The sequence below is a fragment of the Carcharhinus amblyrhynchos genome, chromosome 1, assembly GCF_965287045.1.
Source record: "Carcharhinus amblyrhynchos chromosome 1, sCarAmb.v2.hapA, whole genome shotgun sequence".
NCBI classification, from domain to species: Eukaryota; Metazoa; Chordata; class Chondrichthyes; order Carcharhiniformes; family Carcharhinidae; genus Carcharhinus; species Carcharhinus amblyrhynchos.
Genome location: NC_137324.1, coordinates 132,721,625 through 132,742,767, shown reverse-complemented (window position 1 = coordinate 132,742,767; position 21,143 = coordinate 132,721,625). Strand labels below are relative to the sequence as shown.

The 21,143-nt window shown below is 36.6% G+C and overlaps 1 protein-coding gene across 1 annotated transcript in view; it reads right to left on the bottom strand.

Annotated features, from left to right (window-relative positions):
• lrba (LPS-responsive vesicle trafficking, beach and anchor containing) overlaps nucleotides 1-21,143 on the bottom strand; it is an 888,619-nt gene that overhangs the window by 382,412 nt on the left and 485,064 nt on the right. The window contains exon 38 of the mRNA XM_080192970.1: nucleotides 2,575-2,721. Coding sequence (XP_080049096.1) covers nucleotides 2,575-2,721 — 147 coding nt within the window. The remainder of the gene's footprint in view (nucleotides 1-2,574; nucleotides 2,722-21,143) is intronic.

Sequence of the window (21,143 nt, the reverse complement as noted above, 5' to 3'; positions counted from 1 at the left end):
CAAAGGACAGAACTATGAAAGTTCTGTGAAGGAAGGTGAAGGGAAATATTTTAACAATAGATAGGTTTAACCCATTTATGTCATAAAATCATATTGGAGCATCCTAGAGGCTGAAATACGGTAGCCACTACTTTCTTCTGCATTTATTTTTAATATGTGATTTAGAAAATGTATACACTATGCCTAACCATATGAATGTACTAAAAGAAAAAGCGCCCGGGGCCGTATTTCAAACTGCGGCCTGTGCAGATTTCAGAAGCGCAAAATTTCGCTATTCGACTGACGGCTTTATGTTAAAAATATATTCGACATCGAAATCGGGTTCGCTCCGCGAACTGGTGGAGGTAATCATTCTGTGAGTAATTGCCAAAAAATTTCCAAATTAATTGTCATTTTCATTGATTGCTTAGACCCGAGTAGTCTTTAATCTCTCATCAATCTTAATGTATGCCATCTCGACAATAGCAGGCGATTCTCATGTGAGATTAGAGCAGGATTTGTCCTCTATTCCCAGTCTACAATATACTGTGTTTGCAGATGGTCAGCAGATAGATACAAAACCGCCTTGATTTCCCCAAGCTCTTTCAAAAATGGATGGAATCACCATCTCGTGTTCTCTGCCGTCTCGCCGTGCCCTTAATGCATTAACATGTAATACAGGAGAGAAATAACATTTTTCAATCACGGTGAGACATTCAATTACAATGAGAACACAGCAGCCATCTGCAATGATCTGGCATTGCATACAGCCCATGGCTCCTATAGGAGACCCCTGATAACTTCCAGTTAATTTACACTGCAGACTTTATTAGAAAGGATTACTGCTTAATCCTATTCCCAATGTCAAGATTTTATAATTAAACCCTGCTCTCACCCCTTTACACTTTCTACTACGGATATCTGCGCTGTACTGGGAAAGTGGTTACATCGCAAAACAATTTCACACTTGTTACTTTACTGGGAAGTTGAAAACAACATTTACGCATCACACGGTGTTATTTGCCTATACACATAGAAATGAAATCATTTAAAATAAACAGTTCCAAAATGTAGCGCTATACAATGCAATTTAAATTAAGGTGGCTGTCTTCAATGCCGTGTTATAGAATACGAAAGATCCCAAATATGAAACATATCATTTCTAAAGGTATTAGGCATACAGATTGCAAGCATAACACATCTTTGGGCTATATTTCCTTGAATTATGTTTATTGAATTCGGTTTTAAGCAACGGTCAAAATACAACATAATTGTTGAACTCTTAGTGCTTTAGAACATTTCACTCTGTATTGCAGGTTGTGTCCTTGCTTGCTTTCAGACTCGCATTCCGGCACCCCTCCCCCAACACCCCCCCCCCCCCCCCAAAACGGCTACACGCTTGGGCCCCCTTGATGACATCTGCCCCCTCTCTCCGCAGTCACAGCAATCTGTTCCCACCACCAACCTAGGGGATAACACATTTCTTATTTTTTGCATCCAGCCATGGCAGCTACCCCATTTCCTCGCCAATGGCAGCAGTTAATCCTCTTTTCCCCTTTCCATTTCCCAGCGCGGTAACATCCGTGCTCCATTCCTACCCAGCCACCCCACAGCCAGAGATAGCAGCAATGCCACCTGTTCCGAAATTCAGTCATAGAGAAATACATCGGCAGTTATCTATTGGATATCTGAAAGAATGGAATATCACCTTACATATGATCGGATCATTTTTTAAATTTAATATTGAGATCTTCGACGAACCTCCCATCTGCCCAGAACTATTCCCAGAGCTAGCCATCTACCGGGTGACGAATGCATTTTAACTCTTTCTGATGCGACCTGGGACATATTTATTTATTGGGACATTATTCCTCCTGTTTAACAATACTCACCAGATAACGGATGAAGATAAGAAATGAGGAAATACAACAGATATCACATATAAAGTGACATTCCTTAACATATGTCACGTCTGAATATCGTGGAGAATAAACTGTAAACTCATTTTACGCAATAATCAAATATGGGGGAAAAATTAAGCTTGTTTATATTTACGCTTTTAGGCTTAACTTTTCCCTGCAGTTCTCAAGTCAAATTTGACCAAAGTTGACTGTATTTACGACGACTGAAAGGCTATACGAACAGAAGTGGGTAACCATGTTGGGTACATAATGGACAACACGGGCTGACTCGCCCTTTAGAGGTCTGTTTTTAAGAGGCTTGGGATTCGGGTCTATATTTAAACCCGCTATAAAGTTATCGGCGGCAGGAAATCACATCAGTCACTGTGGTACAGGGCACTTCAAAAACAAAACTCGACAGTCATGTCATTTCATTGCAAACTTTTCAAGGTGAGTAGAAATGAAGTGCACGGAGACAAATCAGGCACACGGGGAAATGGGGAAAGCCAAATGCTAATGTAATGTTAGAGCTCCTGATACAATTGCGAAGGAAAATGATATTTTTATTGGCTTCATTAGGATCGGGCCAATTCATCACTGTCCCAGCAACAGTCCCCGGACTGAGCTTGTGAAATTACACATGAAGCTTTAGTTACAACGTTAAGCTGGTGTAAAGAAAGATAAATTATTTTACCCGCCATGTTATCAATCTCCTTCTCTTCCAGTGAAGTGAGCGTATCGTCATCTCCCTCCAGCAGAATCTCGCTTTCAGAGTTCTGGTTGCCCACAGCTTGGGTTCGAATGGACTGTCTGCCTTTAGCCAGCACATCATCTTCAGAACCTGCCAACGTAGACGACCCAAACCCATGAGAAACTAAGAAAGTCGGGTCCAAACAGGATCACAATGAAAGATCTAACAACCACAAAAATGTCGATTACAGGCATTAGTTCAACATTTCATAAAAAACGAGAATTTTCACTCGTGATCAACATTTATAATCTCGACTTCAAAAAGGGTTGCAGTTTTATGAGAAGTTCCACTGCTAAAATTAGAAGCAGGAACGTTTCAGTACCCTCGGAACTCATTTTATTTCAAGGAGATCTGTATTAAGAATATTGCTCACGTTTGAATTTGACCATTCCGTCTTCATTTTAGTGTAGTGGCATTTTTATAGATTTATATAACGCGCGTCGGGTATTCAAATCAAATGGTATTCACCAGATACCAAGAGAACCGGGTCACAGGTTACGGAGAGCCGCTGTGCCCTTCCAAGTTGTACTAGATCACAACAAACCTTCCTTTCATACCAATGGACTAACGTTATAAAATTCAGAAAACGTCAATCGCATTTAAGAAAACACAACTAAAAACGCCGACTAGAAAAGCAGCTTGGCAAAAACATCTGTACAAAATAAAGCAAAAGTATATTCATGAGTTCCATGCGACAGAAAAGTAAAACTATTTAACTTTTTAAAAATGAGTCTCGTTACGAAACTTCAACATTTCGCTCCACGTAAAATTAAATACGTAAAGGCTGAAGTCAACCCGCTGTAACCTTAGATAGCATAGCAGCCACAGATTTCAGGCCAGAACAAATTACCATCAACCGATTAAGTACTCGTTTCAGCAGCTATCTAAAACATTTTCACCGACTCCAATTATTAAGTTCTTGGCGCCCTCCAATTGCAATTATTAAAACGTCACATTAACAAGTATTTCAAAAGTAAAAGTAACGCCAAGGAGATTTAGGGACAAACGCAGCTCACAAAATTTACCATGCAGAGATGTTTCGAACTCTTGCTCTATCCGGCAAAATGATTACATTAGAAAAGACAACCTCCGACTAAACTCACTCCGCACTGACTTTAGCTACAATGGCACAAGTCAGACTGACAAACTAAATAACATATGGCAGCTGCTTTTTGCCGATCTGTATTAAAAGGCAATGACTTTCACGAAATACAAGAAAAATGCCAATTAAACTTTCCTTGGGATTAGTAATTAAATTTTACACAGTGGCCCATCATAGAATTTGAAAATGTTGTCTACAGTGTTTGAAATTTTTGTTTGCGGTACAGGAATGAGCCATAAAACTTCACATTAAATGTTAAAATTGATCATATTAAATAGGGAGATAAAACAATTTTGTACAAGAATTATGTTCACCTGGTGATTCTAACAAATATAGTTAAAATGCAGGCCTAGTACATTTCAGTTTTACTAAATTTTGGTTTCAAATTACTTGCGTTTAAAAGAAGCATTTAGATTGGAACACACTATCATAAAAAGGCAATGCTATAAAACGAAAATTAAAACAGCACTTTAAAAAATATTTCCATTAACCTTAGTACTGTTGAAATTTTAAATATATTTAAACAAAAAATATAAAATAGCTAAACAGTTTGGCAGAAATAGCTCAAACTGCTCCAGAGTCTTACTGTGACGATTGTGACAATCATTTTGAAAACTTAATTGCCACATTTAAAAACATAATCCAAGCCTATGAAATGACTGATACTTTCAATAAATGGGGGGCCGGGTGGGGGGGTGGGGGTGGTGGTGGTGGTATTAAATAATGGAGCCAAAAAAAGTTCACATGTTCACAAATTGAGTTATTCCAAGAACATGGTCATTTGATGCCTTAGTAAAGGTGCAGCTTCAGAAGGTTTTGGCACCCAAGTTACTTGGAACTGAACCCAACACAATAGTCTGCAGTGTGGGTACAAAGTACTGTAAAACTGGATTCACATTTTTCTATTTTCTGTTTTAACTCCTGCCATTAACACTCATTATAAATAATACCATTTCACAACGAGACTAATCTCCAAGAGACTAATTTTCAGAAGAGAAAGACTATCAAAACACGACAACGCTCAAGACTTTTGACAATTCAAAAAATAAAAACACATCCCCAAGTTTCCTGATTGTTGTTAATAGTGTTTTCTTCATTTACCACGTGGATCGTATTTAGGAAAATGGTTTCTGACCATTTCACTGTTTAATATGTTAGTGTTTCTATGAGATAATGTTTTGGCAGATACTCAACAATTCCACACATTATCAGTGCCCCTCTTCAGCAAATTAAACAAAATATGACCACAATAATTTGCACTTCATTTGGCTGTTGAAAGTGTAGATACGCTTCTTCGAGAGATGCAAAGCATCAGTACTGAGTATTACATCTGTCTCTCCATACTAGCAACAACACAGTATTTCACATCAGTACATCATTACTTAATGCATAAATAGAAGACATGTACATCATATGCTCATTGATATTAGGTTAACAGAGAACTTTAAAAAAATTAAAACATTTTAAAAACATGATTGTGCTCATATTGATGTTTTAATATTGCAATTTAAATGGAGGGCATGTGATTTTTACATTCAAAAATATTTCTTCATCTGAACTGTAGCTGGTGTGAAGACCAAAAAGTGAGACCAACTTCTTCAGATGATGTCAAACCAAAATTAACTGCCTCCAAAGTCAGTCATATACATTAATTCACAGCAGTTATATGGAATCTCTCTCATTATGACCCAAATATATCATATTTGATACCAAATGTTCCTCATCTATAATATTTTAATTATTCACATTTGCTAAGCTATTTAATTAGTCAACATTGCTGTGTGTTTTCTCTCTCCCTATATCCTAACTTTAATACCTGGGAATTAAATTTCTCATAATTTCTAATTTCTCATAATTATACAAACAGGGCCTCTAATATTTCAGAAATGCAACAAATATAGAAACATTATATCTCATTAGTTCATTCTAGTCTAGCAGAATCGTATTTACTTTTCCAAAATCACGCTTGTCACAAAAATATGCAATTTTACTATGATTATTTCAAGAAAACAAAGCAATTCAATCTATTAGTATACCACAGTAATATAGTCCCTAGTGGCCTGCTAAATCAGTCATGTTTCAAATTTGTCCTCCAAATACAATGCTGTCTTTTTCCAGATTGTTTTACAACATAGATACAAATATCTCAACATACCTTGGTTATTTAACAGCTCAAATGGTCTCCTTCATTCCACTCAACTGCAATAAGATAGTTTAAAAAATCTATATAAAATAGCAAATTATTCAAGGCCTGAAAAACAATTAGTAGGACAAGGTCTAAATTGTATGCTGTAGTCTTAAATTTAGCTGCTCAGCTTGTGTAGAGAAGACAAATTGTCAAGTATTTTTGTAAACTGTTAATTCAAAGGTGAAAAAAAATGTTTGCTGTAGGGAAAAAAACTCCCATACAAATATTTAACATGGCCTTCCTGCAATTAACTCTCCCTTGAGGTTCTTTAGTTAGCAGCAACATATACCACATACAAGGCCAGTTGCAGCTTATAGCCCAACAGTGGATAATAACTTTTACTAGTTATTAAAAAGTCCTGACCTGCTAATACTAAATAAAATACAACAGCTCTTCATAATAAACATTGTAATGAAAAATATTTTCAGTTTTACATAAGCAAAAATTGAGTCAACTGAAAACAATCAAACTCAGGCAAGCAATGAAAATTGCACTGAGAGGACTGCCTCACATGTTCCCACTTCACATGAGCTGCAGTGCAACTGTCAGCAGTACAAAGTCAAGATTAAAACAAAGGTCAAAAAGTTTGGTTAATAAAATGCCAGCTCTTTACCAACATTAAAAATGTATTTGGATACATTGGATACAAGTATAGTCCACATGTACAAGCTTTACTTGGTTAACCAGAAAATTGTTGAGTTGGCAACATAACTCAAGATTGTAATTGTTCAGAGATGATGCTTGTAGCTATATTATAATCACCAAGAACAATCGCTATAGAACAAAGTTCAAAATACCAAATCCAGCATTAGGTATTAATTCTAATACATATTATTGATTAAAAAAAAGAAAATATGACTGAATATTGGTATACTGCAAAGGAAAAGTAATCCATGAAGCACATGGATAGCAGCAATAGTTACAACAAAAAAAGATCTGAGCACTTTCATTCACTAAAACCCTTTAAATGCTCTTAAAATCAGCCCTGGGAAATGCAATTAAATTGTCAGAATTAACAAATTTGTTTTTAACAAGGGAGTGCCTGGAGTACAATGGTGGGTCTGATATTGATCGGCAGCACAGACAACATTACTCTTCAGGTATTTACTCTGCCACCTCTACACTGGAGGCCTTACTTCAGTACGAATCAATCCCCCAAAAAGATGTCTCTTTTTAGCAATAAATACATAACTAGCCTCAGCAGAACTACTTTGCTATGTGATATTTTATAGTTCTAAAGTTTTTAACTGGTTTAAACAATTACAGATATACGCAGGTCCAAAGAGTAAAGTAGATCTATCTAAAAATTAAGGCCAAACTGAGAAAGAACATTGTTTAAAAAAAAAGTTTCGGAGAAACCTTTTTCATTACTAGACAAGGTAAATAAAATCTTGTTTTAAATGTCATAATCTAGACACATTTACAGATGAAGACTCAACAAAATTATTTAACTGGAAAAGCTTTTGAAATTCTTTCATCCATTCAATTATGTCTTCTCTGTAAATGCAATCTGATTTCTAAATTAATCTAGATAAGAATGGTTCACATTCAAAAATTCAAACTCCAATTCAATATATGGTGCAGTTGATGTTTTAAAATAGCTAGGCTACTCAAAGAAATAAAAACTGGAATATTGTAAAATAAAAGTATTGATATATATACTTCTAATTCAAAATATTCACATCTTACTTCTCTAACTTCATGGTCGGATGACTCGAACACTAAATGCACCTGAATTTGAAATTATGCATATAACATCAGAGTTACCATTTCACACTTGTCGTTTTGAGAATGAGGTGCAGCTATATTATACAAGAAGATCAGAAATTTGTGAATGTGCAGACCACTTGGCAATTTTATATTTGTTGGTGCTAGAAAATTCATGAAATATTTGGTGTCAGAAAAGAACTAGTCAACTAGTGATTTGGTAGCATGGACCTTGAACATTGCTGAAATAAAGAGACATGTCAAAGTTTCTTCTGGTATTCTTATGGAGTGTCCTGATGAATACAAGGTGAAAAGCTTCAATTTCTCTTTTTTCAGCAACAGTCAATGATTTGGTAACATGAAAAGTGTGGCTTAATGATGGGCTAAAGTTCAAATTAGCAATTGTATTACACTTTGGTTGAAAGGGACAAATTATTCCGCAAAAATAAATACTTTGATTTGTCTTTTGTATGCAACTAGAAGGCCAAAGGGAGAGAGACACAGAACTGACATCACAATCGCTCAATTTCTGGACTAGAATTTTTATAGACAACATAGAAAAGTTTGTCAGTATTTAATTGGCATAAAAGGAGAAGGTAACATCACTATTATGCCAGTTAGCTACTGTTAGATTTAAGTCAAAGATAGAATAGTAGAGTGGGTTAATACATCATTTAATACCTTGTTTAAATCTAGCCCAAACAGATGGGTGAAAAGTCACCCTTTAATGAAGAATCTTCAAGGATTATAAGTAAAATGTATATAAGCTGTCTCAAATTTAACTCCCATGAGAAGCATACCCAGGGTATAAAATTTGTTACTAATTATATAAGTTCACTCAAGGAGGCTAAAGGGATAAGATAGTATGAGAAACAGAAATGTCTTGCTGAGTCAACAACACTAGAGGGCTAAAAAAACCAAGAACTTCATAGCTAAACTATTGAGGAGCATTGCTATCTCAATTAATATTTGATCATAAATCACAGTTCATAAGAAATTGTTTTAAATGCAATTTATGAAACAACCAACTTTTGGTAGAAACATGGGCCAAAGTATCTGAGAAGTGGCAATCAAAGTTGGGCTGTTGGGGTATGGGTCAGGAGGCAAGGGTGGGGGAAAGTGGTCAGTGGAATGGTCAGGTAGTCAGTGGAAGGATAGAATAGGTCAGGCTTGCTCTGATGGTCAGTTGATGGGGGGCAGGGGATCAGTGAGACGGGTAAGAGTCATGGTGAGGGAGTGAATGGGTTCTGGGAGTCAGGCGGGATGGGGAGGGGACTCTCGGAGCCCTGTGGGGTTTAAAATTATTCAGGAGTTGAAGTGTCACGGATTTAAATTTTAGTATCAAATTATTCCCAGTGCAGAGTAACTGACCATCTGAAGTTTTAACTTCTTACGACAATTCCTGTGCAGTACTTGCATGGTGATTTCTGGGGAGAGGTACCCCAGTGCATCTTCTAGGATACCTGCCAGGTATGACCCCTTCAGAGAGCGGAAGTTATGGGCCATGATTTTTTATGCTAGTAATAAACTGCAAGAAAAATAAATGTGTAATAGGGCCATATTATTTTCAATTTAACATACAAATGTTCCTTAATATGTTAAGCTGGAAGAATGGCAACGTTTAAAAGAGATTTAGATAAATTTGTGGTTTATATCTCATTATTCAAAAAACCAGGAACATTCTGTGAGAAGGTTTGATTTACTTTTGGGCAGCAGTTGGGACGTTTTAGACAAACAGCATTAAGATTTCACAACAGAAATAATCCAATTCAATGGAAAAAAAATGAGTAAAGCAAAGAAAGATTGAAGGAACACTATATATATATATATATATATAGATGTTCAGAAAAATCAATACGAAATACGTGGAAAACTGAAGAGTGGCGCAGAATGCAACAAAAAGAGCTAAAATGTAAAGAAATTCAATAAAAATTTTACTTTTATCTTATGAGGAGGCCTGTAAAGAACTATGGCACAAAAATAGAGCAACAGAATTCTATTCAAATTAACATGATTTATATGTTCCTATTTTATTTTCAAAAAATAGCTTGTTCCAAATTAAATTAATAGCTGCCACAGAAAACAATTTAAAGACAAAAATATGGAAATGAACAATTGATTAAAAACTGCAACTCAACGACAGGTTCATGAGGAAGTTCTGCTGGTGCAGTGAATGTGGCACACCAAGGTGGTGCTCGAACTGGGAAGTTCTAGAATAGAAACACTTGCATTATATAGCATTTTTCATTACCACAGTATTTTTGAAACGTAGTCACTGCTGTCGTGTAGGAAATGCAACCAACTTGTATATTGAGCTAAGCACTACTGGAATAGATATTTTTTCACTTATATGCATACACACACTAACATACTCTATTATTTATATAGAAGTTGATGTCCTCTGGTACTACTCATGATGAATTTGAGCTTTTATTGGAAGTGGGGTATCAGGCAAAACATTATGATCATGTAGTGATATGTCAGCATGGTCAGGATAGGGAGATGATCACTACCAAAGAAGGGCAGGGTCGCAGGGTCTGGCAGCAGGGATAAAGCTTTGGGATCCAGAAGTGATTTGATTGTAGCTCTGTGGTCTGGGAGAATGAAGCAGGTTATAGGATCTGATACCACTGAGGGGGAACTCAAAAGTGATAAGGTCTAAGAGATAGGTAGGCACAGAATGTATGCACATGTACTGCTGGATTTCCATCCCAACTCTTCGGACTATGTTGAATTGGGTGATGATACACTTCCACTGACAGCCATTCCTTAATCATTGTCCAAGTGGGCATCCCTCAATGTAAGCCAAAAGAACAAGCACTAGGAGGACTGATTAGGGGAGGCCAAATCTAATCGGTTTCCTAGCTGACACTCATACATACACACTCTGCAGCTGGAATTACTGGACAGTAATCAGTTGATTAACTAATTTTTCCCTCTCTCAATTCCTTATAGAACTTTGGCTTTTAGCCTGGCTGAGATCAGCTAACTCTGAACACTTGTACAGAGTAAATCCACATTTGGCATGCAGTTGCCAACTAAGCCATTCAGGGAGTAAACAATGAGACTTTAAACAGCAAATTATCAAATCAGTAGGAGTTACTGAAAATCAGTAGTTGTGATAGATCAACTATCATCTATTTAGTGTGTACCAACAGAGCCTTGTGCCAGCTCTATCAAAGGTTATTGTAAGACTGGAAAGTAGTGGACAAGTCAGAACATCAATATGGCTTTAACTGAAACATAATTTATATGCGTTTGTAAATACTGCATTATAGTAGGGTTCAAAAACCAAGCATGAGTAATACTTACACTAACTAGATATAAATTAGCAGCTGATTCTTTAATCAGCAATGTTGACAAGTACATGTTGTGGTGTACAATGAGAACAGCCTCCAAAACTGCTAACATGTAAGAATCTAACAATTTAATCACCAGCTAAACTATCAAAGGTGAGCCCAAGACCAAACAGTGAATCTCTCTTTCTGGTTTGCAAACAGATTTTTGAAGGCATTCTGCATTGCTTAATGATTATTATACCACATCAATCCTCCACTTCCTTTTGCTGTTTTCCTCATCTATCACACGTACTTTGTTTTTATGTTTCTTTTCTATTTTCTCTTAACAGTAAAGCTTCCATAATACAGTCAAAACATTTGTAATCACAAATGGGAAAACACATCCATAAATAGCAGAATTTCATTTCATCCTAAATTCTCATTTTTTAAAAGATGAAAGTTCCTTTCTTCAACTGTGCTGAACTCCCCATTAAGGAATTGTAAAGTACTCAAACTAAAGGTTGACATCTGTTGGCATTCATTCCATTGCTCATAAGACTGCCACATCACAACCTGGTCAGTTTTACAAACATGAAAGAAACATTCTCACCACATACTTTTAAAGCACCCCTGTTCTACAAACTGGGTATTTTAAAATAAAAGGCACATGATGCAGGATGCCAACATGGGTGAAAATGGGAAGAAAAATGGTAAATTGTGAAATAATGATTGGGTAAATGGCACTAAATATAAGCTTTGAAAGCCTGACATTTTGAGTTGCAAAGAAAGGTTGAAGAGGTAAAAACCCCACAGTGAGGTGAATTCAAAACAAAGTTGTTGCAAGGAGAATGAAGAATATGTAACTCAACATATTTGATGCTTTAAGGAAGTGAGAGAAAAGTTCAGAGACGCGTAGGATGTACCATTATTGCTAAGTCAACAAAAAAAGTGAGAGAAAAGGGGTAGTGAAAGTGCTTGGAATCTGGAGAAAATAAATATTCTTCAGACGAATTGTCAACATGAACACAATGGAGGGAAGTTTAGAATTCCATCAGAAATGGGCACAACAGTGGCAGTATGACTGTGCAACCCACACAAATCAAGTCCAACTTTTGGGGTTTAGGTCTTAATTATGTATTACCACCTGAGGGGGGAGGGACACAGAGGTTACCTGCAGATTTTTGGGGGCTCATGGGGAGACAAAACTAAGTTCACTTGATTGAAAGAGTGCTGACATATGAATTGAAGTCCAAAACACAATAGATATTAGTTAAATTTGCACATTCCATGTAGAATCTGTCTGTGAAGATGATGTTTTCACAATTCTGTCACTGCAATGTAAAAAGATTGGAAGGCATCATACTGGTAATTATAAATTAACTAGAGTATTCAAGGTAGTCAGTACTGTGATGGTCTACAACATTCATAAGTTTAGAAAAAGTGCTAGAGCTAAAAGAGAAAAATAATGTTTCATTAGGATATAGAAACTTCCATTTAGTCAATTTCAAGGGACAAGAAAAGGCGCATAAAAATAACATGTTTCAAAACCTTAAATAGCACATTGTACCTATAATATACTGATAAATGGAAGGACATGGAATTATACTTATGGCTCCTAACATGTCAGCTTTCTAATTACAGTGAAAGGAAGTGATTGAGATTCTTAGAGAAAGTCAAGATTCTTGCGGTTACAACATGAAAAACATGCCATTTTGCTCAGTTCAAGTTTGCACCTTAATGAAAAAGGCCCAATTTATTGTGTGTTATTTTATATCTGCACTTCCTCATGTCAAGCATCGTGGTGAATCTGCATTGTAACCTCCAAAGCCTTACTATGGTGTAGATGGTATTCTAACGGACGTCTTAAGAATTTTATATTGGATTCTGGAGTTTAACTATTTCTGTTACACCCTCATCAACCCAAAGTGTCTACCTTCCATATCACAAGAAGCTGAATCCCCTAATCCCTCTTTTCCATAGTATCCAGCCAGCTTCCATTAAGAGTATAATTTCTGCTTTTTTTTAAAAACTTAAATGCATCACTTCACATAGATTAATTCTAATTTCCATTTGCTACTTTTTGACCTCTCCCCTCTTGGATCTATTTACAGCTTCCGTTACTCCCTTTCATTTTTCACCCTCCAAGAGTTCTTCACTAAGTTCCACTCACTCATTACCCCATGCTCACTGACATATACTGGCTGTCAGTTCATCACTGCTTCAGGTTTAAAATTTGTACTCCCATGTTAAAACCCCATAGTCTCAACTTTCCCGTCAACTATATGACATCTCTGTGCTCTTCCAATTCTGGACTCTTGTATATCCTTGATTTTAATCGCTTTTGCATTGGCAATATGTTTCCTATATCAACTTTCATTTCTAAAGCATGGATTTGATGCACACTCCAAAGTGTTTCACAGAAGTGAAATAAATAGACAATAACTGAAAAATAGATATATTGTAGGCATGCCAAGGGTTACATCTTGAGCTGCAAGGCTGAATGAAATTGCAGAGGTGGATTGGTCATGGATGGATTTATAAGTAAGAATTATAATGATTTTTGAACTCAATGCATTTGGAGTTAAGGAGCCAACAGAGATTACCAAGAACAGATGTGATGGCTTTATGGGTATTAGGACACATTGGGAGCTCCTGTAGGTTGATGAGAAATGTATTGGACAAACAAAGTTCATAGACAACAAAAACGTGGACAAGACTTCCCAGAGGCAGTGGTGTGATGCAAGGCCAGAAACAGCTGACATTCCACAGGCTTCCTTTAACAGTAATGCCTGCAAATGAGTGACTGGTTCCCTTAGACAAGGAGCAGCAAGGTAATAGAAATAAGGATATTAAGTTTCTTACAAAAAGTTGGAACACTTCAAATAATATTAACAATGAGAGATAAGAAAAATGGAAGCATGCAACATTTGCATTAAAATTTCCCAAAAATATTCGTAGTCAAACTGCAAATTCTATTTTTTCCAGTTTAGCATACATCTCATGATGTGAGCCACGTCTAATCTAATTACTGCCAACTACTGACCTTATGAGCTTTCTTGCACTCTTCAAACTAGACCATATTCAATCCTGCCTTGCCAGCATTCCTCATATAGTAAGAAATCTCACAACACCAGGTTAAAGTCCAAGAGGTTTATTTAAAAAATAAACCTGTTGAACTTTAACCTGGTGTTGTGAGACTTATTACTATGCTTACCCCGATCCAATGCTGGCATCTCCACATTATTTCTTATATATCCAGTCCTCTTTCCATTTAGTCTGTGCTTCAAATCTTGCACCAGATGCTAATATGGTCATGATCCTTTAGCAGCCTCTTTGTTCAAAGTCAGCAAAATAGCCTCATATTTTCATAAGTTCATTAAATGCAGTAACTGAAGAGACCAGCAAAAAATCCTGAAACTATAGCTCACAAATATTTAGGTTGTAATCAGAAGGGGTGGACAGACTACGAGAAGAATGCCTTATGGAAATGAAATGGGAAAACTATATTAAGATTATATAATGCATTTTGCATTGGCTAATATATGTGTTTTTTTCCCTATTTCCCCTCTTCCCCCTGTACTGCAGAGTTCCCTCAATCAAGAGGACAAAGCTTGTTACCTACTTCCAGATAACAACATTTCCCCTGTAAGGGTCCCAATAGCAAATGGTTCCATGGGGATCCATGCTGCTCAACTTTGCTTTCCAGCTTGGATCCCAATCAGTTGCCTAAAACTAGAAAATTCACAAGCAAACTGTTTGACATTCTATTCATAAATGTTCCTGATTGCACTTGAAAACTGAAGGTGATACACAATTTATGAAATTTGGAGGAGTTTCTTGCTACTAAGGGGCCATAGCTAAAGTACAGTTTTGCAGAGCAGGTCTCCAGTCCTTTCTGTTGGGATCTAGAAAAAGATGTGCATGGATGCAGAATAGAAAAGACTTCTAAACCTAAATTTTCAAATTAGCAATATTTAAATGCTCATTTTATCCCATTTATTTCAAATGATCCACCTTTGATGTTAAAGCAATAGCTGTGATATTAAAATAATACCATGTTGTGATATCTGACCTACAGCGAAAGTTTATGGAACCAATACGAATCTGAGTCAGAAATCTGAATGGCCATTTTCAGTGCACTGCACTCAATACTAAATAAAGATTCAATATATAATCTCAAGATATCACCAAAATAAGCAGACAGAATTGCCTTAAGGTGGGAGAACACTCTTGACAAAAGGTTAGTGAGTTTCCTGGACTTGAAGAGATTCCATTTCCAATGTATGCATGTTTTTGTAGACATGTGCACCAAGGTTAAAAGTTTTAAAAATGCTATAAAACTGGCAATGATCACAATGCATACAAGGAACTGTTATTTTGATGGCAAAGATTAGTGGAAGAAATAATCAAAGAAAGCAAATATTGTAGAATGCCAATCCAATGCTGCAGCTAAACATCCAAGTAATGCCTTATTCCACACTCTTTTCTGAGTAGGGAGGAAGAAATGAAGTGGATTGGGTTAGCAGGAGATTGATGAAACTGATTTTAGAAAGTTTTGTAACAAGGATCTAAATGATCTATAGACACAGGAGTGCAAATTTCTTTCATTTAATTATTATGGATCTATTGAGTAGTCAGACTTCCATAAAGTCATCATGGTGCAAATAACCTAGTTGTTACCCTCAACTGGTTCCTTTTTATATATCAACTTGTCAAATGAAGGCTAGCTGAGTCAAAGTATTTTCTGTTTTTATTTTTTTGGATAACATCGTCCAACTGTACAATGATCATCTTCTAAAACAACTGAATATCCAACACATATGTTAAAGAAAACAATAACTTTTGCAGGTGACATGAAGAAAATGATAAGCTTGGAATTCTCATTTGTCATCTTTAAAGTTACCCCATTAATTAGATGTAACATTTATAGGAATTTGCCTCCTGTGAGTATTGTCATTTAATCGTCAAATATTTCAACATATCTTGGATTGCATCTGGTTTGAAATATACTCAAAGTAATGTCAGTATATTGAAAAAAAAGTTAGAGATGGGTCACGTATTGATACATACATCCACTCAAGGGACTGAATCATCATCTTCTTAAGGCAGACCTACTGTTACAATGTTATGTTATTGATGAGCATTGAACTCTTAATTTGTGTCTCTGGCATATGTCCAATATTTACAGCTTCCTTGCAGTAAGGGTCAGTGATGTTATCACACCCTGTTGGTTTACGCATTTCATTCTCAAGGCATGTTCCCATAGTAGGATGGACTTCAGACCAAATGTTAGAATAAGAACATAAGAACTAGGAGCAGGAGTAGGCCATCTGGCTCCTCAAGCCTGCTCTGCCATTCAATAAAATCATGGCTGATCTTAGCATGGACTCAGCTCCACTTACCTGCCCACTCACCCTAACCCTTAATTCCTTAATAAATAAACCCAAAATAATTAAATATAAAAGTTGATTAGGCCATGATACTGTTTCATAGAAAGTTAGGATGCATCACTAGGACTACAAGATAATAGCTTTCACAGTCAGACGCGTGTCACAGCTTTCAAGAGAAGAACTAACATATGCCAAAAATGCAAACCATGTCTGTGGCCTGCATTTTTTCTTTAATATAATCTATAATATAGAAACTGTAGAACATTTTCAAAGATGGTAAACAAAGATGGCTCCAAATTTTATATGATAGAACTGCAAAGAGACCATATGTTAAAGAAAAAAATAACTTTTGCAGGTGACATGAAGAAAATGATAAGCTTGGAATTCTTATTTATCATCTTTAAGTTAAGTTACCCTATTAATGAGATGGAACATTTATAGGAATTTGCCTCCTATGAGTATTGTCATTAATATCCTTAAATCTTTCCTTATTAGAAATAAATAGCATGCACGTTAGTAGAGATTGGAAGTGGAGTTAGGCGGGATTGTAACACCACAATTCCAGTTTTTAATGTCATGATGAAAGGATTCAATATTGTGGATATGGAGAGAGATTTTGTGCCAAACCATGATACCATTCTAAGCAAAGAGTGTGGTAAATGAAGACCTCATGTGGAAATTCTTTAGTACTGGTTTTGATTATATAGATTGCTACCTGGCATAACGAAGTTAATTTCAAGAATTCAAAAAAGTAATCTTCATAATGGCTCCGAGGCTAAATACATTATATGTTGTGTTGATCAGTTATGCAATTAGAAAAATCATATCTTGACTGCGCGGGTCTGTTCTAAGTCAAGTGATGTCAGCTGCAGAAATAGCAGGCGCTACAATTGTGCACTGGAGGGTAGGATGGGAAATGTGAAAAACAATAAAAAACACAAGAATCAAATTAATTTTGGACATAACGTGTTTCAACAAGAAAATTGCAGAAGTCCATAACCATCAGACGTTATTGTCATTTATGTTCAATAGTTTCTTGCTTTCTTGAGCAAGTTAAAAGACTGGCCACATGTGGACTGGTATCACTGGGGGATCCATACTGTAGAGCTATAGACCATCTGAACCTTTTTACTGCTTTTTCATGGAATTACACACAAGTTCTTCAAACTTCATGAAGTCATACATTTTTGGCTGTGAAAATGTGATCCTTAATTTTAATATTTTGAATGCTTTGGCTATTTGGTGAAGTTCAGCACTTCAAGATAACCCTGAACTGACTGTGCTTGGTGGCATTGGAAACTTTCCATGGGATGGAAGAAGCCAAGTGGCTTTATTGTGCAATATAGATTGTTTACCAGTAGAGGGCTGCCTGCCATGTTTTGGCAAAAACCTTTTTACTTATGCATGACATCTAACTGGGAATGCATGGTTTTAAAGCAGCATGTGAAGAACCCAAAATAAACCTTTATGTAATATTGCCAGTTTTGAGTTTTATTTGTCTTTTATTGAGCTTGTTGCTTGGCTACATGAGGAATTATAACCACAGTATAATTGTGTGCACACAGATAACTATAGCATATTTCACAATGGGCAGTTGGGATTTCTGACAATCCTGGAGACAATTCCAGGAAATGGCATTGCCATTAAATGTTGTGTTAGTGTTAGATGGATTTTGGTTAAGATATTTCAGTTTTAATATTTACCTTGCTCAGGTGAGTTGAGGCATATTCTAGATGCTTGTTGTATGACAAATGAAGAACTGTTATTGGTTAGATGTTGGTAGTGGTCCAAAAAGAAAAAACAAATTTCAAATAACTTCTCCAATTTCCATCTCAGGGAATGCATAAATTAGCAAAGTTTGAGAAATTAATGAAGTGTGTCAATCCACACAGACCAGCAGAGGAGCCTTTCCTGCCACAACCTTAGTGGGATACATAAAATACCCGCGGTGATAAGGAAACTGAATAAATTGGTGGGATGGGTAGGAATGGGAAGAGCAAAGAAGATGATGCCAATGACATAATGTTTCATACGCTCAATTGAATAGGAGATGCTTGATGTTATAGCCTTTTTTTAATGCAATAGGCCAGGGTCTTTTGGCACTATCAAAATCATGGAGATCTACATCCTTCTCAAAGTATCACCAACATTTAGCAACTGTGCACACAACAGGGATGTGTGACCTTAAGTTAAATTTATTATAAGACTGTTTGCTACTATAGAAATGAGATGCCAACAAATGAATAAGGTTCATTCCAGATATTTTCCAAAGCTTTGTTTCTGCTCTTAAATATTCTAATAATGTGAAAATTAAGATTCCATACATTTTCTCAAAATTAACTTCACTGCCTTTTGGTAGCACAGAACTAGAGTATTGTTGAAAAAAGAGACAGTGTTTTAGCTTTCTGTCTTGCAGTCATCAAGACAGCTTGCATGATAACCCAACAGGCAAGGGAACAGCAATTTACTCTGCATGAGAAGAGAGTGCTGATTGGATAGCAAGGAAGGGAACTCTAATTGGTAGAGGTGTTGCCATTGAGAATGTAGCAGAGAACAGTTAACTGTTAATTCCTAAGGTCTGTTCAAATTCAAGGTAACCAATTAGATTAGACCTACTGGGTTTGAATTTGAAACAGCAGATAATAATTAAAACATGAGTTTGCACCTCTGTATAGGATACTGACTGCTGCATGTTTCAATATGGCTTTGAATTTTCCAATATCTGTAGTTACAAAGATGAAGGAGGACTTCAGAATGACTTGGAAATTCTTCCAGTTTCAATGGCAGAACTATGAAATTGCCACATAATTAACGTGAAAGCTGAACAATTAAAAGTAGCAATTCTGTTATCAGTGTTACAGAAAGAGCCTAGCTTCATGGAGGGACAGAAAAGGCAGTCTTGTGAAATTGTGAAGGCCTTGAAATCCATTTGAACCTTTTATTGCTACTTATGAATGCTACGTGTTCAACACCATAGCTCAAGAAGAGGAGGAGAATATTGGTCTATATGTGATTACTGAATGAGATGTCTGGCTGAATCTTGAATGTTTGAACAACTGAAGGAAGATCTGATCAGAGTTAGAATTATCTCAGGAACGAGATCTCAACATGACAGCATGTCTACTAGCAAAACAGAACCTTATTCTCAAGAAAACGACTGATATGCGCAGAGGCTCTGAGGTTGTTACTCATAAGTTGGAGTGTTGATGGGAGTACTAGCGATGTCTCCTTATTGCAAAGGAGAAAAACAAGCCAATAGAGATGGCAGATGGTTCACTCTACACCCCAGAACAAGTTGGCATAAAGTTCAAGGAAAATGTGATTTGTGACTATTAGTATGACTGCATAAGACCATCAAGTTAATAAGAAGTGTCAGATCAACACTGGTGCAACGTGCAACATCATGTGCTTTGCAGACCTGTGTGAAGATGCTCAAGATGGTGAGGATTTAAGTTGACAGACAATCCAGACCTTGTAAGTGCAAGACAACTGAGAAAAGGAAGAAATATTTACAGAAGGGCCCACAGAAAGATCAAGGCTATGATATAGGATCTAAATATTACGGGGGACACCACACAAAAGGAAACATGTCCATTCTGGGGAAAGCAGTGCTCTAACTGCAAGAAGCTGAATCACTTTGCACGCATGTATTTTGCTGCAAAGAAGAAAAATAAGCCTATAAGGATGGTTACTGGAAAGATGGTGGATAATTCACTCTACATCCCAGAGCAAACTGGCATAAAATTCAAGGAAAACTTGGTTCATGACTATTACTATGCCTGCAGAAGACCATCAAGTTAATATGAAGTGTCAGACTGACACTGATGTTATGTGCAACATCACATGCTTTGTAGACTTGTATGAAAGTGCTCAAGGTGGTAACCATAAAAAGACGTCAAAGCTGAAATTGAGGCTATATGATGGAATGATGCTCGCCCCAAGAGGACGAACTAAGACCCTGTGCAATGGGAAAAAAGTCAGATCCGCAATTCCAATTGGTCAATGCTGAGCAAAATCCACTCATCTTAGCTGAAATAAGTCAAAAGCTTAGATTGGCAACCCTCCACATGCCAGAAGTAGTTTACAGTACTATGCACCTCACAAAGCTTTTGACTGTGAACAAATCTTTAAAAAATTACAAAGATGTTTTCCTGGATGGCTACCTTATGGATATTATCTTGAAGTACAAGAGTACAAGATCAACTTAGCATCTTCCAAGAAGAATTCTCATGTTCTCAAGTGCAGCCTGAAAGACAAGATAAAAGAACTTGAAAAAGGTGGGAATAATGAAGAAAGGTGACAACTCCTACAGACTGGATTAGCAGCATGGTTGCATTGAAAAAATCTGGCAAGCTGAGTGTGTGCATAGATCCAAGGAACTGTAAAAAGTTTTGAAGAGGTCTCACAAACTATGCCAAACATTGAAGAAATTCTGCTGCAGCTTGTCACAGCAAAGGTCTTTACAACTCCAATGCAAAGGATGGATACTGGAAAGTGAAGCTGAATGAAAGTATCAGTTTCCTGGCTATGTTCTGGACACCATTTCGGTTGTGCAGGCCATTTGGCATTAGTACTGTTTCCAACGAGTATCAAAACCAACAGGAGGAGATAGTCAATGATCCTCCCAGGGTGTAAATAATTCTGAATTATCTACTCATCTATGGATATGGAGATACAATATAAAAAGCCATCTCAGACCATGTCTAGTGAGACTGAAAGCACTTACCAGATGAATCTGAAGTTCAATAAGCTGCAACCAATGACTGAAGACAAGCAAGATCACGTATTGACAGTGAAAGGAGTGCGCCCTGATACTGAGAAGATGACAGCAGTAACCAACAGATTAC